At 44.8% G+C, this 23,268-nt stretch overlaps 2 protein-coding genes across 10 annotated transcripts in view; one reads left to right on the top strand and one right to left on the bottom strand.

Annotated features, from left to right (window-relative positions):
• prr5l (proline rich 5 like) overlaps positions 1–2,696 on the top strand; it is a 32,406-nt gene extending 29,710 nt beyond the window's left edge. For 5 of the 6 annotated variants that reach the window (XM_069181847.1, XM_069181849.1, XM_069181846.1 and 2 more), the window contains one exon: positions 617–2,696. In XM_069181847.1, the coding sequence (XP_069037948.1) occupies positions 617–960 (344 nt within the window). In that variant the 3' untranslated portion in view covers positions 961–2,696. The remainder of the gene's footprint in view (positions 1–616) is intronic. The other variant, XM_015338118.2, reaches the window with a different exon arrangement.
• Positions 2,697–4,284: 1,588 nt separating this feature from the next.
• traf6 (TNF receptor-associated factor 6) lies at positions 4,285–23,268 on the bottom strand. Of its 4 annotated transcripts, XM_015338112.2 has the most exons (9): positions 23,182–23,268; positions 21,809–21,977; positions 18,855–19,376; positions 17,234–17,511; positions 14,153–14,303; positions 11,652–11,810; positions 10,384–10,455; positions 9,921–9,998; positions 4,285–9,775 (listed from the first exon to the last, which is right to left on the bottom strand). In XM_015338112.2, the coding sequence occupies exons 4-9, from the start codon at positions 17,500–17,502 to the stop codon at positions 8,849–8,851; spliced, it is 1,656 nt and encodes a 551-aa protein (XP_015193598.1). In that variant the 5' UTR covers positions 17,503–17,511; positions 18,855–19,376; positions 21,809–21,977; positions 23,182–23,268; the 3' UTR covers positions 4,285–8,848. The 4 variants fall into 4 exon arrangements, with proteins under 4 accessions (XP_015193598.1, XP_015193597.1, XP_015193596.1 ...); XM_015338111.2 differs by lacking the exon at positions 21,809–21,977; XM_015338110.2 differs by lacking the exons at positions 21,809–21,977; positions 23,182–23,268 and adding an exon at positions 21,524–21,789.

Genomic DNA, 23,268 nt, shown 5'->3' with positions numbered 1-23,268 from the left:
TGCCTTTGCCAAGAAATTGTATGCTTTGCCTGGCAGCAAAGACATACTGTAGGTGTAAATCCTAGAGCTGTGAAGTTAAGATGATATAAACAGTTATAGGGGATTATTTATATTCATTATGGGGTTTCTGGTCCAGCTGATTGAAGGGTGGAATTCTGCAAGAGTATTTTAAAATACTCTATTTTGTAAGAGGAGACTTGCCATATACAAAAACATGATACAATGTTGATTTGTATTAAACTGTAACAGGTGAGCAGGTTTAAACTTGTAACTGAATCTACACCTCTGCTCAGGCCACTTGCTGATCTTTCACCTTGCTCCTCACCTGCCCTGCCTGGTGCTTTATTTGTGGCCCTGGTCACGCCTAACGCTTGACCTCAGTCCTTCAACAGAAGTATTCTAAAAGTAAATAAAGGCCTTCGGATGGAAGTGGTGAGAGTAAACACATGCTTTTGCTTCTTTCGTTAGTATGATTATTTATTTGTATTAATTTTGTGAGCTACTGTAGCTTAAAAAATATACAGTTTATTCTGAAGTGGTATTCCGTTCCAGTCTGTCCTCTCCTGGAGAGCACCGCATGGTGTCATGTCTACTGGATGTATGTGTTGTGTTTCAGAAGGACGGGCACCACGCCACAAGGCTGGGAGCTTGATGCACTATGGACCAGAGATTATGGTCACCCAGCATGCCCCAGATTCCTTGCTGGCACCACTAGTGGAACAGGAGGGAGAGGCGTACCTGGAGAAGGTGGGCGGTGTCCGCAGGCACACTGTCGCCAATGCACATTCTGACTTGCAGCTGCTCACCGTGGCAACCATGATGCATTCTGGGATGGTGGAAGAGAGTGCTATGGGGCCACGGCACTTCATCAGCGAGCCCCACATCGGAGAGTCTCCAGGGAGCATGGTCATGATGTCACTGCAAGGCTCCTCGGAACTGAGCTGTGCTCTACCCAGCTAGCTCATGGCCAGCTAAACAGCAAGCCAGGGTCTTGAAACACAGACAGAATTCTAAGGGCAAATAGGAGCATCACACAGACGTTGAGGCCTCTCGGCTTCTGATTTTTATCTTATGTCCGATAGCTAGTTGATCCAAGGACCTGCTGAAACTGATCACTGACGGATTAATGGATTGGGAGTTACGACATGGTCTGGTAACGATTTTCATTATTGCCTGGCTCCCCGCATTGACATTCATTTCCTTTTCAGGTCTCACTTACAGTTCAGGTGTTCGAGTTGAGGTTGAACAGGAGACTGAGGCTGGTTTTATTTTTGTTTCCTCAATCAAATATCTTTAGCATGAATCTTGTTAATGGGCAAAGAAGCTGAGTCTCTTTGATCCATTTGTAAAAACCACAGCTTGCCAGAGGGGAACTCATGATGAACTTAATTTATTGTGATTTTTGTATTTTTATATATACTGTAACAGTTTTAGGAAAATAGGATGTGATCTCAGTGTCTGAGTTTCCTACCAATTGCGTTGCATGGTCTGAATTAAAAGTTTCCTGAAGTGAGCTGAGCTCGACTTGACACTGGAGACAGTCGCGAACACCAGAGACTTCTACAAATAACGGACAGACAAGGCCATCTTAGAAAATGCATGCAAGCCAGAAAATAAACTTCAGTGCAACACCCTGCACACTGCTATCAGTTTGTACTGGAGCACAAAGCCTGGAGGTGTACAGCCTTGTAACATTATAGTGCACAGTGCATGTTCCTTCTGTATAGGTTTTTGAATGGCTGTCTTTTAACATTATGAAAACTGCAACTCATACATTGAATTCAAGCAGAAGACAGGGGAGTGTAGAATACACTAATGGAAAAGAAGAAAATACGCCCCAGGCACTCGGGCTCAGTACAGTAAAGTTTTCCATTTTGGCTTGCTGGGGTTGAGTCAGATAGTCTAATTCACATGTGATTCCAGTTACATGGCATTTGAGGACCAGACAGCTGCTAATCCACACCAGCTGGTACCAGACCCATTCCAACCAGCTGTGTGCACACTGAAAATTAACTTTTCTTTTTTACTTTTAAATGTTAAATTTATTTTTAATAAAATCACCATAAGCACAAATCAGGCATTGCAACAACCATCTAACAGCTCATGAAAGGAGTTTTATCAAATGAAATTTACTTGAAATAAGCAATTTTTTTTGATGAAATCTGAATATCTAATTAGTAAGACCCAGTTGACTTACACAACCAGTTTAAATCGATTTCCTAAGACACTTTGATACAATCAGGAGGGGTTTTGCATTGCTCTTATAACAGAGCTGTGAGACAGTGTATGCATTGACTAAAGTATTCACCCACCCAGCAGATTATCTGGTATGCAGTGTACATCTAGCTGGGGGTCCATAGGACAGACCCCCACTGTCTTTCCCAGACAGATCACTCCACAGGTCTAACTCCTCTTGAAAACCAGTAGGCTAGCGGACTGTCCAGTTCAGCCCCCCCACTACTGTCCTCATTGCAACCTCAGCTGAACCTCTAAAAAAGAATAGCATGGAAATGGACTGCAATTATTTCAGAGCCTAGTGGGATTAATTAGGCATTCTGGTACATTTGGCTCTCAGTCAGGAATTTTTACTTTGATCTGTCATGGAGGACCAGTGCAGGAGCTTTCTCTGGTACTACCAGTCTGTTTGAAAGATTCTCAGTCCAAATAAACTGGTTTATTTTCCCTGTCACAATAAACTGCATTACTCTTTTATGTAATAATACAACAGTCCTGCTCCAGGGATCCACACAGCCTTTGTCCTGCTCTGTTTTGATATTTCTGTATTTTTCCATTCAATAGATCCTGTAATGTGGAAGATCTTGAGGACACAGGGATACCTTTTCCTCAGTTTATGCTAAAGCTGTATTTCATAAGGCTTGTAAGGGGACAAGAGCAATACCTGATGATCATTCAGCTGATCTCAGATCTTCTATAGCCAATCTTTTGACACCAAGGAATGCTCGATTCTGTTATCTGGGTATCAGTCTTCCTTCAGTCTTTCTCTGGGGGGTCTGAGGTTAGTACCACATAATTCAGTTTACTTCTCTACTTCCTGCAACACTTTGAACTTGAACCAGGTGAGAAGCTTTTTCTTCACATGGACAAAGATGTAAAGATGCACAGGTCTCAATGTGCACAATATGGGAGAAAATGCAGGTTAGTGCTTGTCCTGTATACTTTGAGAATACTGCTTGAAAAGGAAATTATCCATAGTGACCGAGCCAGAATTTGGAATGAATGTTGTCCCTCATACTGGATGTTACATAATGGTTTGTCCTCAGTGTTGGACGTTCTTTGCTCTGCTTTGGACTCATTTTCTTGGCTGATGCTACATGTTTTCAGCTGTTTTCCTCCATTTATTGCCGTCACAAACATCTTGTTCTTATGCGTCAGCTGAAAAAGAATTTGTAGGTGGGTCACTTCCCAAAACCCATGTGTTCTGAACTGTGCAAGAGACCTTACTGAGTTTCAGTTCCCTGGGCAAGAGGTTTGCCATCATCTGTTCATATACCTGGGATATTGGCACATTCTGCCACATCACCACATAGAGCTTTCCTGAAGTAGCATTTTCAAGTTTTTATTTTTTAACATTTTCTATTGGAACATTTCTTCCTCAAGCAGGACGACAAAGGTAGAAGGATCATTCTAGGTAGGAAATCCTAGCAGTGACAAAACCTGTGTAACCTTCTGAGGGAATGCCAAGAGGCTAGTAACATTTTTCAATGACAGGGCAATATTGTAAAATACTCCGTACGGGTCCTTAAATAGGTCTGTACAGTGCTGAACAAGACCGTTCCAGAACAGATCCCTCCTTTATTCTGCTGGATATGAGAGAATTTTGGATCCATCCCTTTTTTACACCTCTAGTAATCATTGTAAAATTCCTGATCAGTCTGGAGTTGTTCATTGAGACAGACTACTCTAGCAATGGGAGTCCGGATACCAGCTCTACTAACAGTCCCTGCTCGATCAAACACGATCGAGGTCTGCACTTCCTTCCTGACACTTTTCCTGCTAGTGAAAGATGGCACCAGAAGTATCTTTATTTCCTGTCAAGAAAATAATGTCTAAAAGATAAATCATTTACACCTGACCAGAATGCCAACTCCTTCACTTAGTATTTCAAATACTAACATTGTATGGGACCTGCTAGGAAACTGATAAACATAGACCAGAATAGGCAGCAAACTAATGTTAGGTGTCCATGAACAAAAACAGAAATTGAAATTGGGCAAATTGGTCATTTTTGTGTTCCAAGACCAAAAAGAAACACCGTCAGACATGTACATACCAAATCCAGCAGCTTTATTCACTTTAGTACAGCAAGGTAACTGAAGCTGACAAATATACATTCAATGATTACAAAGAAATGCAAGAACGCACCATGTGACCTGCTATGTGATATGAATGTGACACGGAGCCTCAGAGCTGTCAAGTGTTACAAGCAGAAGCTGCACATTCCTGGGAGGGGCCATGTCAAAGGAGTGCGCACAGGGCAGCACTTCACTCGGGGTGGAACGCCAGTCTAGTGCAGGACACGCCCTGATCCAGTGCCAGCCCAGTGCAGGGCAGACTACAGTCCACATCAAACCCCAATATCCCCACGCAGCAGCACCAGAGCCTGTCTGTGCAGAGGGCAGTAAATCTGCTCTGAATGGTAATCCCCCTCCCTCCCCAGTTTCAATAGACTGACTCCATAGATCAGATCTCCAGCTCTCACGAATGAGGATGATTTCACACTGCGAGAGCCACAGGTTTGATACGTTTGGCTCCCTGGTCTGTCAACCACAGGCTTGTTTAGCAAAGTGAATTGATTTTTGTGCACCCTTTTCACACTCCCCCCCAGTGATCTACAGTCACATGAGAAGATGCAGGTAAAATCCCATGACTTGGAAACTGACAGGGTTAATGGACAGGTAGTGAGAGAGATTACTGGGTTCATGTTTTTTTATCTGCTTGCCTGCATGAACAACAGGATCCGATAATCTGAACCAACCAGGTGAAGACAGCTCAGCAGCACCAAGCAATACTACTAGGGAGGAAGGGATAATGACCTCCAGCATCTAAACAAGATGTGCTGGTCAATAGCAGGTATGGGGATGCTTTTATTCTCCAGCTGCAAGATTCCACTGAAGTAGCAACAGGTGTCACTATCATTTCTTGGGATACACATCACAGGTTGGCAAAGTGCCTGTGGTTGCCTTGCCAGAACACCCCCCCAAATCTCATATGAACAAATAAATTACTTTTCAGTAATGAGTAGAGGATCCATCTCAGATTCTCCCTTCCTCTTTCAGAGCCGTTGGGAGCTTCGCAACAAACATACCCTGCAAATGCCGATAAGAACGAAAGAGGGTTCCCTTCAGTTGATTCATGATATAAATCTCCTCTTAAATCCTTGTACCCACAGGTCTATAAAATGTCAGCGAAAAACAAGTTGTACTGCATTCAGTTTTGCCACAGAAACAGGCTATTGTTAGGCTCTCGGAAAGAAATGCCTGTTTTCACCATATTCCTTATCTAGTCAGCACTCACTAGGCTGTGAAGCCGTCAACAGCATGATGCTCCTAAATGTTAGTGTTTGTGACAGACGAGGCCCTAGTGAAAACCATGCTCTTCCTCAACAGATTGGTTGATCTGCTAGTAGCTCAGCAGGTTCAAATTATTTCCATTCATTCACTTCTGAACCCTTTCCAATACAGAGGCGGCCAGCTTAACTGTTAACCAATATAATGGAGATGAGAACGCAACGGGAAACCGACTGGTGAAAAATCTGAAAGCACCCTGCCTAATAAAACATGCAACATCTACTTATTCTGACCAGCAGATCGACCGTTTGTCTCAGTAACTTAGCTATTGGGCTTGAAATGTATAACGCTCCAGGGATCCTCAGCTTTAGTCCGTCAGGGTCATAATCTAGCGCATGATAGGACCCTTTCAAGAAACTAGACTAGTAACTATAGACTCAAGGAAACCGATCCAGTAAGGAAAATGTCTTATTTAATCTGTGGTTTAGCACTATGGCTTGAAATGTGATCCTGATAACCCTGAAGCACTTAAGGCCTGGAGCGGAGGATCCCTGTTTCCTACTGTTTCAAGCAACTACACATCTGACCGCAGAGCTTCGGGCTCAGATATTGACCCTTTACTGCATATAACCCAGCTAACATTTTACCTTGGAAAAAGGACTGCGTTGATTGAGCTTCAGATATCCACCTGACATTAAACTGGGGTGCAGTTAAGGGTAACAGAATAACGTCACTTCAGTCACAGAAAACTGAATCTCTACCACTGAGAAAATGGGGGAAAGCCTTAGGATGTATGGCTAGTCATCCTGAAGAGAACATATATGGTGTATTTTATCACAGCTCAGGTTACACTGACAGACAACAGTAGAACAGCAGCAGATACAAAATACAGCCAGCTGTCTGGTGGAACACAAAACCACAACACAGATTTATAAGAACAATTCTAGACCCTTGAGAATAACAGCCTGTTTCAGTTATATTTGAATTCTTTTGTCTTGCTTTCAATGATGGAATTATTAATCCTTAAGATGGCCAAATACATATACTGTACCAACACCAAAGGTATTGAAATCCATTACAGAACCGCTATACAAATGAGAAATGCAGTATTTCTAGATTGAATAAAAAGAAATTGGTCACAGTGCAGTGTAACCAACTCCTTGTTCCATTGTGGACTCGGCCTAAACCTGCTGTATTATATAATTCATGTACAAACAATACAATATGCACGAGAATTCTGCATATGAAGCATTGGAATACGCTACATTTATTATAGAAATTAGGACAGATAACCATCACTGAGATGTGCAGCAAGGCTAAAGGTGAAGAGAACTGCATACTGCAGCTGTAAGACCAAATGTACAGTATAGCTGCTAGATCACTATAAAAGAATCTGCCAGTGTAGTCAGAGCAACAAGGTGAAGGAAAGTCATTCACATCTACATTCATAATTGGTTTGATTTACAACTACGAATCAGTGGTGAATAAATCATTCACGTTTCTCTTCTCGTCAATTTTTTCTCATTTGCGAACTTCCAGATCACAAGCAACCCCTCTTTGGTCTCGCTCTCTTACTACATCAAGGTCTTTCTTCAAACATTTTGGGTCATGTTTTCTCTACATACAGTATGACACTTAGCCAGTAATCTGGAGTTTCACATGGCAAATTCAACATTTTCCAACTTTTCCTACAACAAATTATTCAGCAGCACAGACAACTGCAATGTAAAAAAAGAAAGGAGAAGCCAGCTACACAGTATCCAAGGCCTTAATACTGGTGATATTTTAATCTCACTGGTTTAAGGTTTTATGTAACAACACATTAATAAAGTATGTCGGCTAAATTGGCATCTAAATATTGAAATTCATATCCTACTTGCAAAATGCATTCAGTGAGTTTTCCTCCATGGTCAGTTACGAATTCTAAAATGCCATTTGAAGCATGTGAAAAATGACAAACACTTGATTTATAAAGTACACCACAGATTAAATAAAACACTGCCTCAGCTACCCATTACCTTCTATTAATCTCCACTCATGGGTATTGAACAAGCATTTAGAAACCAACCTGGTGTCAACTTCACTCATCTTGAATGATGCTTGCTGAGCTCCTAAACCCAAATTTGAAACTCATTACTTCTTCCCTTCGTAGCTTCATAGAAAAAAAAAAAATTCCCAAATTCTTATATGCTTACAACAACCTGGTGAATAAAAAATATGCTTTGTATAAATGCTGAAGTGTTTATCGTCCCTTTTTGATCACAAGTCTTCTGAAAGTGCATTAAGCAGAATATTGAGAGTCTTGTTGAGCAAGATTTGGATAAGGTGTTCCCGGGGAAATAAATTTAGATCGAAAATGGAGATGTTATACAGAGTTCAGATCTGACTGCCACAGCTTAGACAAAACAGGTCATATACAGTAGAAATGAGAAACAGTCCTGTGACTCGTGTACAAATTCATCACGGATAGGATAACCAGGCATCAGACCTTCGCCCGAATCTCACCAACCTGCCCCCCCTTGGCATGCGTCCGAGCCAGCACTGCCAGCGAGGAGACCCTCCTGCAGCAGGACTGGGCAGGGCCTAGCCAGGGCTACAGATAGGCCAGTTGTTAGCATCCTCTGATGATTTGGATTTAAGAAGGGGGTTCCAATAACTCCAGGTCCCCTGGGAAAGAATTACATTTCTTCTGTATTTCTAGTTTCAGCCCCTTTGCCAGGCACAAGAATAGTGGAGGTAAAAATAAATTAAAAAAATACTTTCTCAAACATTCAGTCCTTGTGCTACACGGAGGATTTTAAGATAGAGTATCGGTTTCCAGGTTCTGAGATCTGAATTCCAGAGGCTGAGCTCCAGGCGTCTGTAGGGAATCCAGCAGCACACTGGTTACAAGTAACAGGAACCATCTGTTTACAGGTCTCTTTCTAGGACCCAAAGAGCTTGTCTAGGGAAGTTATCGTCTAGCAGTTAGTGCAGAGAGCTGCACTGTCATAATCCCGTCAGCTCCCTCCATTCTTAACTCTTCTTTTAGAGAATGCTACCTTATCATCTCACAGAGAAATAACCAAGTCGATTTTATTTCAGACATTGCAAGGGGATCAGTTAATTTAAAAAAAGACAACTCAATTCAGCGCTCAGTCTAAGCTTGTTCTACAACATGTATGTTTTTATCCGCCTCTCGGAAACGCTGCTCTGCGAGGCATGTTTCGTCATCAAAGCCACTGCCGTGCTGCAGGCAGTCTCTCGTGCTGCGTTGGCGTGTCCTCTGCCGACACCGTACCCTCAGCCATCTCGGCGGCCCCTGGAACCCCTGCGGGGCATTACACCGAGGGCTCGGGGCCCCTGGGCTGGAAACCCTCTCTCCGGATGCAGCTCACGTCGAAGCGGGGCGTGACCTCGCAGCGCACCAGTAGGGTGTCGTCCCGCAGGTAGTCCTTCTGCCGCAGGGCGCTCAGGTGCATGAAGGTGACGTAGCCGAAGCCCTTGGGGTTGCGCTGAATGGTGGGGCGCTGGAAGGCCAGGAGGTCCGGCTTCGTCTCCATCACCTCCGTGTGGTGGTTACCGTCCGCCTGGTCCAGGATGGCGAGGCGGATGGTGCCCTGGAAGGGCCAGGAGAGCTGGCTGTCGTATTGGCCTTGCATGGTGTGCACGAAGAGGGAGATGTAGTTGGCGCAGCGCGGGGCGCTGGGGGTCTGGAGGTGGAGGCGCAGGCACAGCTTGTAGCCGGGCCGGCCCGTGTAGAAGCCCGGGCTGTGGATCACGACGGGCTGGCCGGCCTCCTGGCTGCGCTGGTAGACGGAGAAGTTCTCCACCTTCCACACGTAGATGCCGTTGCACTGCTGTGCCTCCAGCTCCCGCGCGCTCTCCTCCAGCGAGCGCACCTGCCTCTTCAGTTCGCCCACCTGCCCGCTCTGCGTCTCCGTGCGGATGCTCAGCTCCCGCAGCTGGTGGTCCTGCCGCACGAGCCGCGCCTCCAGCTGCTGAATGGTCTCGCGCAGGTGCTGGAGCGACCCGGAGCAGCCGCAGTGCAGCGAGGAGGCCGGCGCAGCCACGGCCGCCCCCGCCAAGGGCTCCCGGAGCGGCAGGGGGCCGGGCACGGGCCGGCTGGGGCAGAAGTTGGCGTCGGGCATCTCCGAAGCGGGCAGCAGGCTGCCGCTCAGGCTGAGGCTGCGCAGGGAATCGGCCATGTAGCGCATGTGCATCTGGGTGAACTCCTGCATGTGCTGGGCCAGGTCGCTGCGCTGCATCTGCAAAACAGCAGCACGTTGCCGTGTTAAAACCACGTCTGCATAACGGGGAGAGCCTGGTTTGTCTCGTCCCTTTCTAGCGCAGCTTCAGAAGCAGAGAAGCACTCGTGGTTATCTCCAGGAGACGCCAGATTGCGGAGCTCACCTTTTCTGGACACCCAAAGGGGCTGAACGTACAGGCCACCGGAGCTCTAGGGCAATCCATATCACAGTGATACTGCAGCTGAAGGGCAAATAACATGCTGTCAGTGCATCAGAATCCACTGACTGAAACATCTGCTTTTGTCAGTGAACTATGGATCTTACTTGTACTTGAAGACAAATCACAAATCAGTGCCAGAGAAGACAAATTAACTTAAGGATTTAAAAAACAAGAATGCGTAGCAGAACCACTCACCCTTCTAATTGGTCTTAATGCTACTGTTGTAATAATTATGAACTCAGCCCACTGTCTCTTAAGACAATTCCCAAAATGATATAGACCTTGAGATGTACTAAAAGGACCTTCAGTTTTCAGAGTAGATACCTGGTGCCTCCAGGATTTAAAAAAAAAAAAAATCAGGAGGTAGTGAAATGACGAGCACTGAGTGGAATCTCTTCACACCTACCTGGTCTCTGATCAGCTCCATAGTGCAGTAATCACACACTACATTTGCTAGAGGACACTCCTGCTCATGATACTGTAAAAGAAAAAGCAGTTCAAGAAAGTAAACACTGCAATTACACTACATTTCGTGAATTTCAGACACACACCGCAGGAGTGTTTAATTTGAAATTGCCCAAGAGCTTTATACGTCTACAAGTATTGCATGTCAGTGAGTACTGTATATTTGATCTGTCAAGAAAATTTTAAAGAACCTATGAAAGCAAACCTGATACAATGACCCAGGGGCTACTAAAATAATATTTGGGACAGAAAGTCGGACACACTTTACTGAAAGATGTGGTCATCTAGGACAAACTCTCCAGCCTTGCGCATGAGGAAGACTTCATGAGAACCTTCCAGGAACCATCTGGTGGTCTATTTCGCCAGCAGCAGTGGATGCAGACAGGACCCGTTTCCTGAAAGCCTCTCCTTCAATCAGGTGACCAATAATTCAATTATCTGCTCCAGGAGTGGACTGTTTCAAGCTCAGTGCTCTGACATTTAGTTGAGCTACAGCACCAACTGCAGTGAGCTGCGCCTCAAGCCTGTCTTCACAGAGCCCTGATGAGCAGGGATCTCTTCCCCGCTATCTTCAATGTTCTTTTTCTCTACTCAAGGGACGTTTCTCTCCTCTTTTCCGTCCTACTCACAGTCGCTGTATCGGCTCGCCAGCCCCTTTTCAGACTTCCCTCAGGGTGACATGGAGCCCGTTTTCACTAGGCGTCTCATCCCGAATGGCAGACGGCTCACTGTGCTTTCTGCACCACTGCTCACAAGGCAGACCTGCCTCTCCCCTCTCCACTGCATACGAGCACACCTTCACCACATCAATCTTTCACTTTCAGCTGCGTCAAGCTTCAGCTCACCACTGGCAGCCTACTGGAGCTCAGCAGGTGTGAGCCTGGCCAGTACCTGGATGGGAGACCTCCTGCGAAAAACTAAGGTTGCTGCTGGAAGAGGTGTTAGTGGGGCCAGTAGGGGGAGCTCATCCTGCGATCTGTGTGGGTCCTAATGCCCCAGTATAGTGACGAGGACACTATACTTCAAACATTTCTCCATCCTTCCGATGAGATGGAAAACCTGACTCTCCATAGTCATTAAAATCCCAGGGCTGCTTGAAAACAGTAGGGGTGTAATCCTGGTCTTCTGGCCAAATTTCCCACCATGCATTAAGTGCAGTAACGAATCATTTTCACAATACCTCCATCCCTGGCACAGTGCAGCACTCACCTTGCTCTCCTCAAACACCACCGGGCAGGCGCAGTTCATGCAGGGGACGAGCCGACGTGGGCACTCCTGGGCCTCATGCTGCCCCAGGTAGCTCTTGCACACTGACATGTGGCACAACACACAGACCACCATGGCAAACACGCACTCCGCCACGTGAGCCTGCGGAGATGGGCACAGGAACAGCGGAGACGGTCAGACCGCCGGGCAGAGAACTGGGGCGCCAGGGCAGCGCCTGCTCGCCCCCCCCTTCCCACAACTGCCAACGCGCCCGGCGGTTTCCAGGCAAGAGGGAACTGTGGGATTCAAAGTTAACCTTTTCAACACTTTCTCCATAAAACATTCCTCAAGATTTGAGTTTGTCCTTTAAAAAACAGTGTGGACGCTTCAAATGGACATGCACCAAGTAAAATGTGCAGCTGTCACAATTTTTGAGTCACATTTGTCACTTTTTTGATAAAGCACAACATGATAACCTCAACTAAATCACGTCTACAGTATACCTATTTCACACATTTTCTATGTGATGCTCAATTACTGGTGATCATGTAGCACCTACAGGAGTAAAACCTCTAGTATATTTTATTATGTGTGTGCTCTGTGGCGGACTGGCGTCCCATCCAGGGTGTAACATCCTGGCACCCATTGCTTCTGGGATAGACTCCGATCCCCTGCTACCCTGAATTGGAGAATTTACAGATGTCTCACCTTGAGGGGCTTAGGGTCCTGAGGCAGCTGTTCGCTGTGCCCTAATTATAGCAGCAATCTTAAATAGAGTACTGTATTCTAAAGGAACAATAAGTTTCACACAGTTCCACCTTTCCGCAAGACATGACCGACAGACAAATTTGAAAATGCACAGTGAAGTCTTCAGGCTATTGATGATCCTATAATCAATAAAAAGCAAATTAATTGAATCTACTTGAAACCACAGCAGACTGTGCAGTTAACAGATTTAAACATTTTTCCATTTTAAGCAATACCTGTCAGCAACAAACATAAAAGAAGAAGTTCATAATAACAATAAAAACAAACTGTTGCTTTGTGCCCTTCATAGACAAAGCACATAATGGACAAAACCAGGAATGCTCAGCAGTAAAAAACAGAGAAAGTCACCACCACATGACAGTTTGGTAAACAAAAACTTTAGTACATGGGCAATTTTCAGATTCAATAAAGTGACAAATGTGTCTAAATACTGTAGTATCTTGCATTCCCAACTTTGACAAGAGAGTGAATATATTTGAGTGGTCCAGTCACAGTCCTGACTTGAATCCAATACAAACTTTATGATGAGGCTTAATGATTGCCATCTTGACACAGTAACCAACAAACTTCTCAGAACTGGCAGAAAAAAAAAGGGCAAAATGTCACTAATGCAAATCTTTAATTAGAGACCTATACAGAAATACTGACAGAAGTAATTAGTGCTAAAGGTGATTCCATACAGCAACACACAGTTGAACATTTATGCAGCCAGCATATTTAGATTCTTTACATATCTTAGTTGTGGTTTTGCTAACCCTCAACCTCCTCACATATTACAGTGTTCAGTTTCGTCATAACGAATTTGAATACAAAAGTGTTATTTGGAATATGAATATATACATGAATGGCACGGCACTGAACCCACAATGCCAGTCAAAGTTTACCAGGCAACTTGGCTTCCCTGTTACTGTGCAGTTTATTACCTTTGGTTACATTATCTTCTGCCATAACCTCATGCTGAAATGCCAAATCACCTACAGAAATGTCTGAAGGTTAACACATTATGTAAATTTGCTGACAGTCACCCAACAGACACTACACAAATGCATTCTTTCATGATTGTGGTTTGAACAGCCATGACTGAAATATGCTGAGACTTCTTGTAACTCTTGAAAAAACAGCTTGAAGTTTAAAAGCGCCAGTAGCACATTAAAAAGAAAGCGCAGCTTGAGACAAAATCTGCTTGCAAGAAAGCCTCTTTCGCTGCTTCGGCAACTCAAAGGATAGCAGGTTTAATAAATAACGCCTCCTACCTCCAACATGCCTAAAGTTAAAGCAACTATAGGTCTCACTGCTCCAAAAGCAGCTAAAAGACTAAAGAAATCCAGTCATTTTAGCAGCTAACATTTGTCTTCGCCTTTATCCTATCGACTGCATTTGTAAAGAAACATTTTAAACGTGAAACATGAGAAGCTCTTTGAGTTGGGGTTCATAGGCTAGTGCCTAGGGTAGTTTAATAATCTGTTCAGCTTGTTATAATACAACTTTACATCCTCGAACAACAGGAGGACAAAGCAAAGAGGATCTGAAAAACGGCTGTGTAGTTGATTTAATATTTGAACTGAGGATGCAGACGAATTAAGCCGACTAGGGTCTTCGTTCTCTACCCAATAAAAAGGATTTTGATTCACAGCGACTTAAAGGCTCTTATACGAGACAGCAGAATGGAAACCCCCCGAAAACCCCCAGACAGGAAGCAGAAGGGAACGAAGCCGCCTGCTGCAGTCGAGCCCTACCTCGAGGTGACGCAGCTCCATCTTCTGGCTGCAGCCCTGGTTGGGGCAGCGCACGGTGAGGGACAGGATCTCCCGCTTGGCAAAGTTGTCTGGGAACAGCTGGTCCTCGGTAAGGACCTCATTGTCCACGGGACACTTCTGCCCTGCATCCCTGTAGAAACAGAGCACTGGGGCCTCAGGGAAAAGAGCGCCACCTGGAGACAAGCATTTTCATTACACCCCGGCGTCCTGGCCAAAATATCCCATTGGCCCTTACCAATCATGGCCTCCTAATAATCCCCTTCTATGAATTGGCAACATTACTCTGCTCTCCTCCCCACTGATAGCTGATGTGTGGGGAGCCTTCTGGCGCACTATGGCTGCCGTCACATCATCCAGGTGGGGCTGCACACTGGTGGTGGTGGAGGGGCTCCCCATTACCTGTAAAGCGCTTTGAGTGGAGTGTCCAGAAAAGCGCTATATAAGCGTAAGCAATTATTATTATTACCGCCAAGGGGCCTGAATGGCACCACTTCAACGCCGACCCTGGAACATGCACCATGAGCCAAAGCAAGTCAATAAGCTATTTTCATTCCATATTTTTTCCTTCTAAATTGTTTAAACACTTCATTTTACCACATTCTATAACGCTCCCAAATCGGCCAAATCACCTGAATCTGTCGATAGCCTGGTTACATAATTTACCAATTTTGCTTTCCTTTAAACTAACCAAACATTTTGCTTTTCGCAAGTCTAACAACATTGCAGGAACTCAAACTGAACATGTTAAGTTTGTACAGTTCATTTACATTTAAGCCCTTCTTACTAAGCTAAGAAGCTAAGTGCTATTTACTGGCGACATCTCATCCCCAGGGGCTGCTTTCCATTCTACTCGAAGAACCACTTTTTATCTTGAGAGTCACTGTTTCCATTTCCACTGCAGCTATGGTGTGGATTTTTTTCTGGGAAACACTGTATCCAGCACTGCCACTGTAGACCAAAACCACACAGCTACCCACAGAATGAGTGACTGGAGGGATCCCTGCGCAGTAATCAAGGGATTTGGCCTGAATTCTCTTCCAGTTCTCATCCCAGTACAACTCCTTATACATCAGGCTAATGGGACCTTAGACTACTAGCTTGATTGGAGAGCTGTTCTACTTTTAGTTAATAATTAGTAATGACCATGTGCCAGGTGTTCAGCTTCACATTTATACTTGTTTAAGTACATGGTTTCCTAAGTCAGGTTCATGGAACTAAAGCAGCTGAACCTGGCATACTTACTCACTGCTGATGAGCTAGTTAACGATTTCTCATCTCTGCACAATTCTTGGTAGTTTTGCCCCAGTCAAGGTTAGATTTGTTTAAATTAACCTAGTACTAGTGCCTCCAGTACATATGAACACATTAATAAGATTGTAAAACAGAATAGATGAAGATCTACAGGATGATACACCCACTAAGAAGCACAACATATGCAGATTCAGTCACATTATATGCACTGAGAGACGGATTAATTTCTTCACTCTAAATAAGAAAAATGTAAGGTCCTTTCTGAATAATAGATCATTGGGGAAATTATTTTTTTAATTTGAAAGTGAGAAATTCCTGTTTCAGCCCCCCCAAAATGTGGCTTTAACCACAAAGTGATTAATACTGCAAAAAATCTTTTTAGTCAGGGTTTCATTGATATACAGCACAGCCACTATCATAATTAAGTAATTAGGGACTTACTGAGGAGTTAAGATTCAAATGCTACTTCCATTTTTGAAAATGGGACTTGTTTAAAATCTGCATTGTCTTGAATATACAGTATGCAAAAATATACTGAATCAGTACAGCTCACGAACTGTAGGAGGCTGACTAAGCACACCTTGCACAAAGATGGTGTCACTGAATTCACCAGCGCTGCGAGAATCAAAGCCATTCCCCCCTCTATCCAGTCACGCTCGCCGCAGTGGAGAGCAGCACAGCCTCCTTTCCGAGAGGTCTTGAATTCCTCTGTCCAGCCCCTGGACTGCCATTGGGAAGGCTTCCTCTCACCATCTCTCAGCTCATAGTGCTGCCCCATGACCACCGCCTTGGGAGAAACTAGCACAGCCTTCGCCCTTCCCACTGGTCCTGAACCAGGTAACAGGCTGGAGATACTCCAACGGTCATTTAATGTGCATTTAGAGTCTAATTACAAGTGGAACCATTACACTTTTCTGAAATTAGACTTGCGCCGTCTCCATGCAAACAGGGATGTGCGCCGTGACCTTTCCCCGCACATCAAAGGTCAGTTTAATTCAAGAGAAAAGAAGCAGCTGCCCCTTTATTCAAGCTCCACCTCTCTGGAACTGTTGCTGCCTGTTGGAAATCTATTCTTAAGACTCCCCTTTTAAAACTTGGTTATTTTACCTGATTCATTGCTAGATACAATTGATTTATCTCATATTTTATAAAAAGTAAAATAAATTGTGAATAAATTGTCAGTTTTAATTAGAAATGATCACCTTGTTGCCAACTGTGCGTCCATTTTATATCTAAGAAGTTGAAGTCCGCTGTATAAAGAAAATTAAAAATGCTAACTTTTGTACACTCCTGATTGACAAACTATTAGAAGACCTATATCTGTATGGAAGCTGCATTAAAAAAAATTAAAACAGTGAACTGGGTTCTGCTTGTAAAAGGTCTTGGTAGTAACAGAATTGCAGTCCCAATTTCTCAGACTGCTGATGAGATCTTGGTAACAAAATAAATTCATTGACATTATAGAAAAAAATTTACAAGTTAATTTTCTTCACATTAAGCACAAAATCCTGAACTTTGTGAAAGTGGATAGGTGCTACTGTTCACAATCAAAAACCACTGCCTGCTTGTTTACAGTGCAATAAGGCTGCTTCACCTCACTGGACGTTTCACTGCCTCACTGAATTGCAGAATATGACGTGGCGAAAACCTGGAAAGTTGGTCTCTTTTTTGATGTTTTACACATTACTGTGGTCACCTTACGGTTTCATCAGTACCGATTCTTCCCAACCCAGAACTATAAAACCAGCGGTGCAGCTCAACAGGACTGAAGCCCAGAAGAGGGGGATTCCCTGGCCCAGGGGGCCTCACCTTAGGGACTTCTCGATGCAGCCCCGGCAGAAGCGATGGCCGCAGGGCGTCTGGACGGCCTCCCGCAGGGCCATCAGGCAGATGGGGCACTCGTACTTGCTCTCCAGGGGCGGGTCGAACTCCACGTCGTAGCCCTGCGTGTGCGCGCCGGCCTCGTGCGAGCTGAGGGTGCCCCAGCCGTCCCCCTTGTCGGCGCAGGCCGGAACCACGGCCCCACAGCAGGCCCCGCCACCGCCGTCCTTCTCCAGCTCGCAGCACGACTGGCTCATGGCCGAGCCCTGCGGAGCGGAAATGGGGGACACGCGGGCCGGTTTCAACACGGAGCGCCACGGGGAGCCAGGGCCCTGTCCCAGCAGGTCGCGACATGTCTCACAGACGCCCATTATCCCACCAGCGTGTCCGTGGACTGTGGGAGGACACTGGAGAACGTACGAGCTCCCCACAGACAGCACTGCTAGCTCAAAAACAGGCTACGGGAAACTACCCATAAAGCAAAGTGACCTAATACCAGTGTTCACATTTTTCTTAAAGGTGCCGTCTGTGCCTCTGCCCTGTGAAATGAAATTATCTATTAACTTTATAATGAAAAGCATGAGTTCAAAGTGAAAATCTGGCAACAGACAAATGTTATTTTTCACTTTGACTTGCAGCACTAGCTCAAATTCTTCTGGAGCACAGAAAATTGGACTCATTTTTTCCCCAGGGCAAAATGCCTTTTAAGTTACCCTCTTATTATGAAGACCAACCATTCCTATTTCTGCAGTTGTAGGGACTCGCTTCAAATTCCTAAACCTGTGATGATGACAAAACAGCTAAAGGACACCACCCTTAAGCTACAGCGTAAATGGCAGGTGGTCTAGCCAGTTTCCCAGCTAACACTAAAAAGCACAGGGCACTGAAATGTTAAAGGCCAGGACCTAAGGTTAAAAGGTCTGTTACAATTGCTGCTCAGAATTTTTCAACTTGAGTTTCTGCAGTTAGAGTGCCACCTACAGATCAACCACAGGCATTGCATTGCTGAAATCTTGGGGATGATATCGGTGAGAAAAAATACTACAAATTAATCAGGAAATGTACAATAACATTAAAATCAATATTAAATTAACTGCCCATATTAAAATCAAACAGTCCCAATACGATTACATATAGAACATGGGAGGAGCGGTGGCTCTTTGTCTAAGGATCTGTGCCTGTGACTGGAAGGTTGCCGGTTCAAATCCCGCAGCCGGCAGCGGAATCCTACTCCATTGGGCCCCTGAGCAAGGCCCTTAACCCTAACTGCTCCAGGGGCGCTGTACAATGGCAGATCCTGCACTCTGACCCCAAGCTTCTCTCCCTGTCTGTGCGTCTGTGTCTCATGGAGAGCAAGCTGGGGTATGCGAAAAGACGAATTCCTAATACAAGAAATTGTATAGGGTTAATAAAGCAACATTATCATCATCATTATTATTATTATTAGAACAGAATGCAGAAAAAAAAACCCAGCTGTATCAGGTGTCTTTGTGTATCACATGAATGTAGAAAGCCGGTATTTGTAACATGGGCATGGAAGTGCTTGTCAACCCGTTTCTTGTTTTGAAGAGTTGACACAGATCCACGGACACGCACCAGTCCCCCTCACCTTGAAGACGGCGCTCTCTCCGAATTCCCTCTGTGGCAGTCTTCCTGGCTCAAATGTCTACAGGACGCCTTCCCAGAAGAGTGAGTGTTTGACCATGGTGTTTTTCCCCTCCAAGTCACAAATTTCCACCCTCTGTGCTGGGGTCTTTAAGGAGCAGTGTTCATTTTCTTCCTTTCACCTTCTATCTGATGGAGAAAGCCTTCCATAATTTAATCATAATCCCGTAAATTTTCCACTTGGGACGGAGCTACACCACTCCCTTTCTCTTTCACTAAAGCACGGAATGTACGTTTTCTTCAAACACGACTACTTGGCTTCATCCACATTGCTTCTAGAGCAAAATAAATGGCTGCTTTTAATCTTGAAGAAAGGGAGTCCTTCTCCCGCTCTCAAACTGAAGTAGCCTGGCTATTTCTCCAGCCCGTAATCGCACGGACCTCCGCCCTACAGACACTCCAGCAGCCAGGGTCCCGTCTCTCTACCTCTGGGGCCGACAAGCTGTTTCCAATACAGTCTGTGGACCTACAGGACCAACAAGAAGAAGAGACATTACAGACTCTTCCTTACACAAAAGGAGAATGAAGTGCACTGCACAGGGTTTGTGAAGCCCAAGAAAAACTATAACAGACGTTTTAGGCATCAACAATTTTAAAACCACAACATCCTCACATTTACCATCGAACAAGGGAACTACCTTTCAATTCTCCCACATCTGACTAGGAGTCATATTTCACTTCCAATACAGCCCTTGCACCAAGCCAAAACATGGCATGTATCAGTGGGTGTACAGATGTAGATTTTTGTAAAAAATGTACTGATGATCTGCAAAAGCAATAGCATTTTTCTCAGGTTGTGCTCTTCTCTTGCAATCTTACACAAAGAGGATGAGACAAGGGATATGTGCAGCATCTGATATTGGCTTACTTTAGCACTTCCTATGCTCATATATTGGAACCACCGATTGCTTATTCAGGCTCACAACTCCATATCCTGCGACGCACAAGGAGAAAAAGGAGCCAAGACACACTCTTCCGGGATGTGGCGATCTCCACACTGACTTACAGGGGAGTCGGCACCGATTGGTGCAGCTCTGCCACTCTCACTGATGTAACTGCAGGATGGCAGGTGCGCGGCAAGTCATATGGCTTTTAAAACACTTAAGATTAAAGAGGATTATTATTTTTTTCAAATGTGTTAAAACTGGGTGACACGGTGGAGCTCTGGTGAGCATTACTGCCTCACAGCGCTGGGGTCCCGAGTTCAACTCCCAAGGCGCTGTGCTCCCACAGCCTACTGGTACTGTAGGTCAACTGGCTTCAGGGAAAGCTGACCCTGGCGCGAGTGAGTGTGTCTGCCCTGGAAGAGACTGGTGTCCCATCCAGGGTGTACCCTGCCTTGCGGCAGATGCTTGCTTGGATTGACTTGCCGTCTCCCCGGGACACAGAATTGGAAGAAGCAGTTAGAAAATACAATGCCTGGATCAATAATATACAAAAAAAGTAAAATACAGAAAATACAAGTAAATTTCTAGAGTCGAACTTGCATTCATTTACAACCACCATGTTTGTGGCTTTCAATTGGTAACCGTTTCCAATAGATGTAGTTGCTTTAAGAGTATAAAAGCAGCAGTTCAGAGCTTCTCGCACTGAAACAGTCTCAGACGGTGATGCAAAAGTAAAGCAGCTGACACTGTACATTTAAACCCAACATTAAAGTCATCGAGGGGACCAGAAAGCTTTCAAGAAATGAAGAGGGGAGTGGTACGTGCTGATAACACATAGCCGCAACTACAGTAATAAACGTTTTATTCCTACAGATAAAGTGTGACCTACACAAGTGACCGTTTTTCTCGGCAGTAATCCTAAAGGTTGAAATCTATCACACATTCCCACGCCTAGCTAACTCCACGTCCATGAATTAATATAAGTCTGACCTGATCTGTTCGAGCCCTAGAATATGGGTTGGCAACCAGTACTTCTCCCACCGTTTGTTTGATCAAACACACTCACTGTACTGTAGCTACTGCACACACACACACAAGTTGACGTCATATCATTCCCCATACAATCGAAAGCAGACACACGAAAAACGACGATTAAAGCGGCACGTTTTTGCCATTTGAGGGAAGTGAGTGACAGGACTAATTTATTAAAACTAACAAGCCGAGGGGAAGTCCTTGAACGCCCATCTGAAGCACTTTCCAAACCATTTAGAGAAACCCCTAATCTAACTGCTTGACGACAGTTATGTCGCGTAGAAATGAGTATCACTCTTACTAGAGTTGAAGAAATCCCCATGGAAAAGGCACAAAATAAGGACATTTACTAACACTGACATCTTAGCTCGTCCTGGAAAAAAAACCCTCGTGAAAAACAAGACACGCGAAACAAGTTATGGATAACTACGCTGAACATTAAACAAATGTGCCACATAAGCGTGTATTTAAAAAACCCACAGTCTTTGACAGCTTGACCTGTCCTGGGTGCAGACGCCTGCACTGCTGAACTTCTCAAGACAAGGCGGTGACTTCACGGAACTGCGCCGAAATGAACCACTTGAGCAAAGCGGCCTCCCACTGCTGTACAGGGGTCCCCGATCACCCCCCTTTCTCTGGGGAACCGTTACAAACCCAAGCAGCCGCCGCACTGGTGGGTTTAAACCCGTCTTACCTGCCAGGAGCGAGAATATTCCGTGCTCACTTCTCTGCACTGGCGTCTGACGAGTCAAGAACGTCCGGACATCACGAACTCGGGGGTGAGCGCCGCCTCCCCGGGCGCCCCCTAGTGACAGGGAGGTTTATGACCTCGGTGTTCTGCACAACCACACCTGAATAAATAACTTCTCTGTGCAGGACACTGGTGCTAAAAACGCCTGCCCGGCCTCCCTCTGGTTTTTGATCCGCCCGAGCTCTTAGTTTCTGAGGCGAAGTGCCGCCTTTAATTCAAAAGCTTTACCGGATTATATCTCTTCAGCCAGTTTCCCGGCTCTGCGTTCCACAAATGCTATGGCTGCAGTTGTGTCCACATAAGGAGATCTAGCAGACAAGAACGCAGCCCATTCATCCATACATCATCAGTTCGGATATTAAGTGGGTCCTCTGTTTTTGTCTTCCTTAACAGTTCTCTGCAGGAAGAGGAATTACATTATATGCAGTCCTCATACCACAAAAAAATAAATGATTCTCCCCATGTCCTGCAGAGAGGTTCGGTTATTTACATCCCGCACTTCTGGGGAAGAGCACGTGAAGAACTAGGAAAGTATCTGAGGGTCGATACCACTTATTAACCCTAAAATCTTACCAGCTGGAAACAACTTGTCCAAAAAGGCAGCTACAGATCAATTAGCCTGATTGATTAAAAGCTCCGTTAAAAAAAAAAAAACGGGACACCTGGTCCTCCACACACAGGCTGAAAACCAATGATGCAGAGGACCGGTTAATGACAAGATATTAAACCCGGAAATGTAAGGATTCAATCCGAGTACAGGTAGTCCCTCCCAACTCACCAGTTGTATTTTAAATTCTTTGCACTGATGGCTAAGTAATTAGACTTATGTTTATTTTCTTGCTGTAACAACGTAGTATGCTTTATTTTGTTTTGTCTTTCTGGGCATTCTGTCGAAACTGAAATCCTTTTTGAGAGGCATTACGAAAAGCAAATAGTTTTGAAAACCACTGTGTTCGCCCATCCTGTGTTGGAAAGTATCTAGCTGCCCTGTTCTACTCCAGAAACACGGAAACACGAAGCTTACAGCAGAACTACACCATAAACGGGACACAGGACCATCTCTGGGTACGCAAACAGACGAACCCATGTTGAGTTGGGACCAATGTCTTTGGGATAGAGTCTTTATTATCTCCAAGGGGCAATTTCTTTTAAAGCGGCAGATGTAAAACAAACACAAAAACAATACACGTAAACACATGCATGCACAAAAAAACATCCGTTGAGCAAGGTCGTGACAGATTATGAACAGATGAAGATAACGCCTTCTATGACGAATTACAACACTAAAGCAACTAACTGTAAAGCATAATGCTATAAATCCAATGAATAGCGCAGCCGTGTTAAAATCATAATTGTAAAATAAACTCTAATAAAATGAACATTTTGTTTCTTGCGTTTCATTGAACATCAAACGATTGAAATAAAGGAGAAACAGTGTCCAGAAAAGTGAGCCAAAAATAACAGAACAATATGTTGCCAGAGACCATCGCAAATCTGAGCACAACAAGCTAATACTGTTACAAACATCAGCTGTGCTCTATTAATATGAGCATCCACAGTTTGCATGAATGATGCGTGCACGTCAGGTCCTGTGTACTTACGTCACACACCGGGGCGCGAGAGCCTGCTGAGTTTTGCTCGTGGCTGCGTCTGGAAGGCAATTGGTCTGTTGTCACACCGGTAGCTCC

Source organism: Lepisosteus oculatus, chromosome 21 (assembly GCF_040954835.1).
Source record: "Lepisosteus oculatus isolate fLepOcu1 chromosome 21, fLepOcu1.hap2, whole genome shotgun sequence".
Lineage (NCBI taxonomy): Eukaryota > Metazoa > Chordata > Actinopteri > Semionotiformes > Lepisosteidae > Lepisosteus > Lepisosteus oculatus.
Note: the sequence above shows the minus strand (reverse complement) of the source record. Positions and strands in the feature narration are given on the sequence as shown.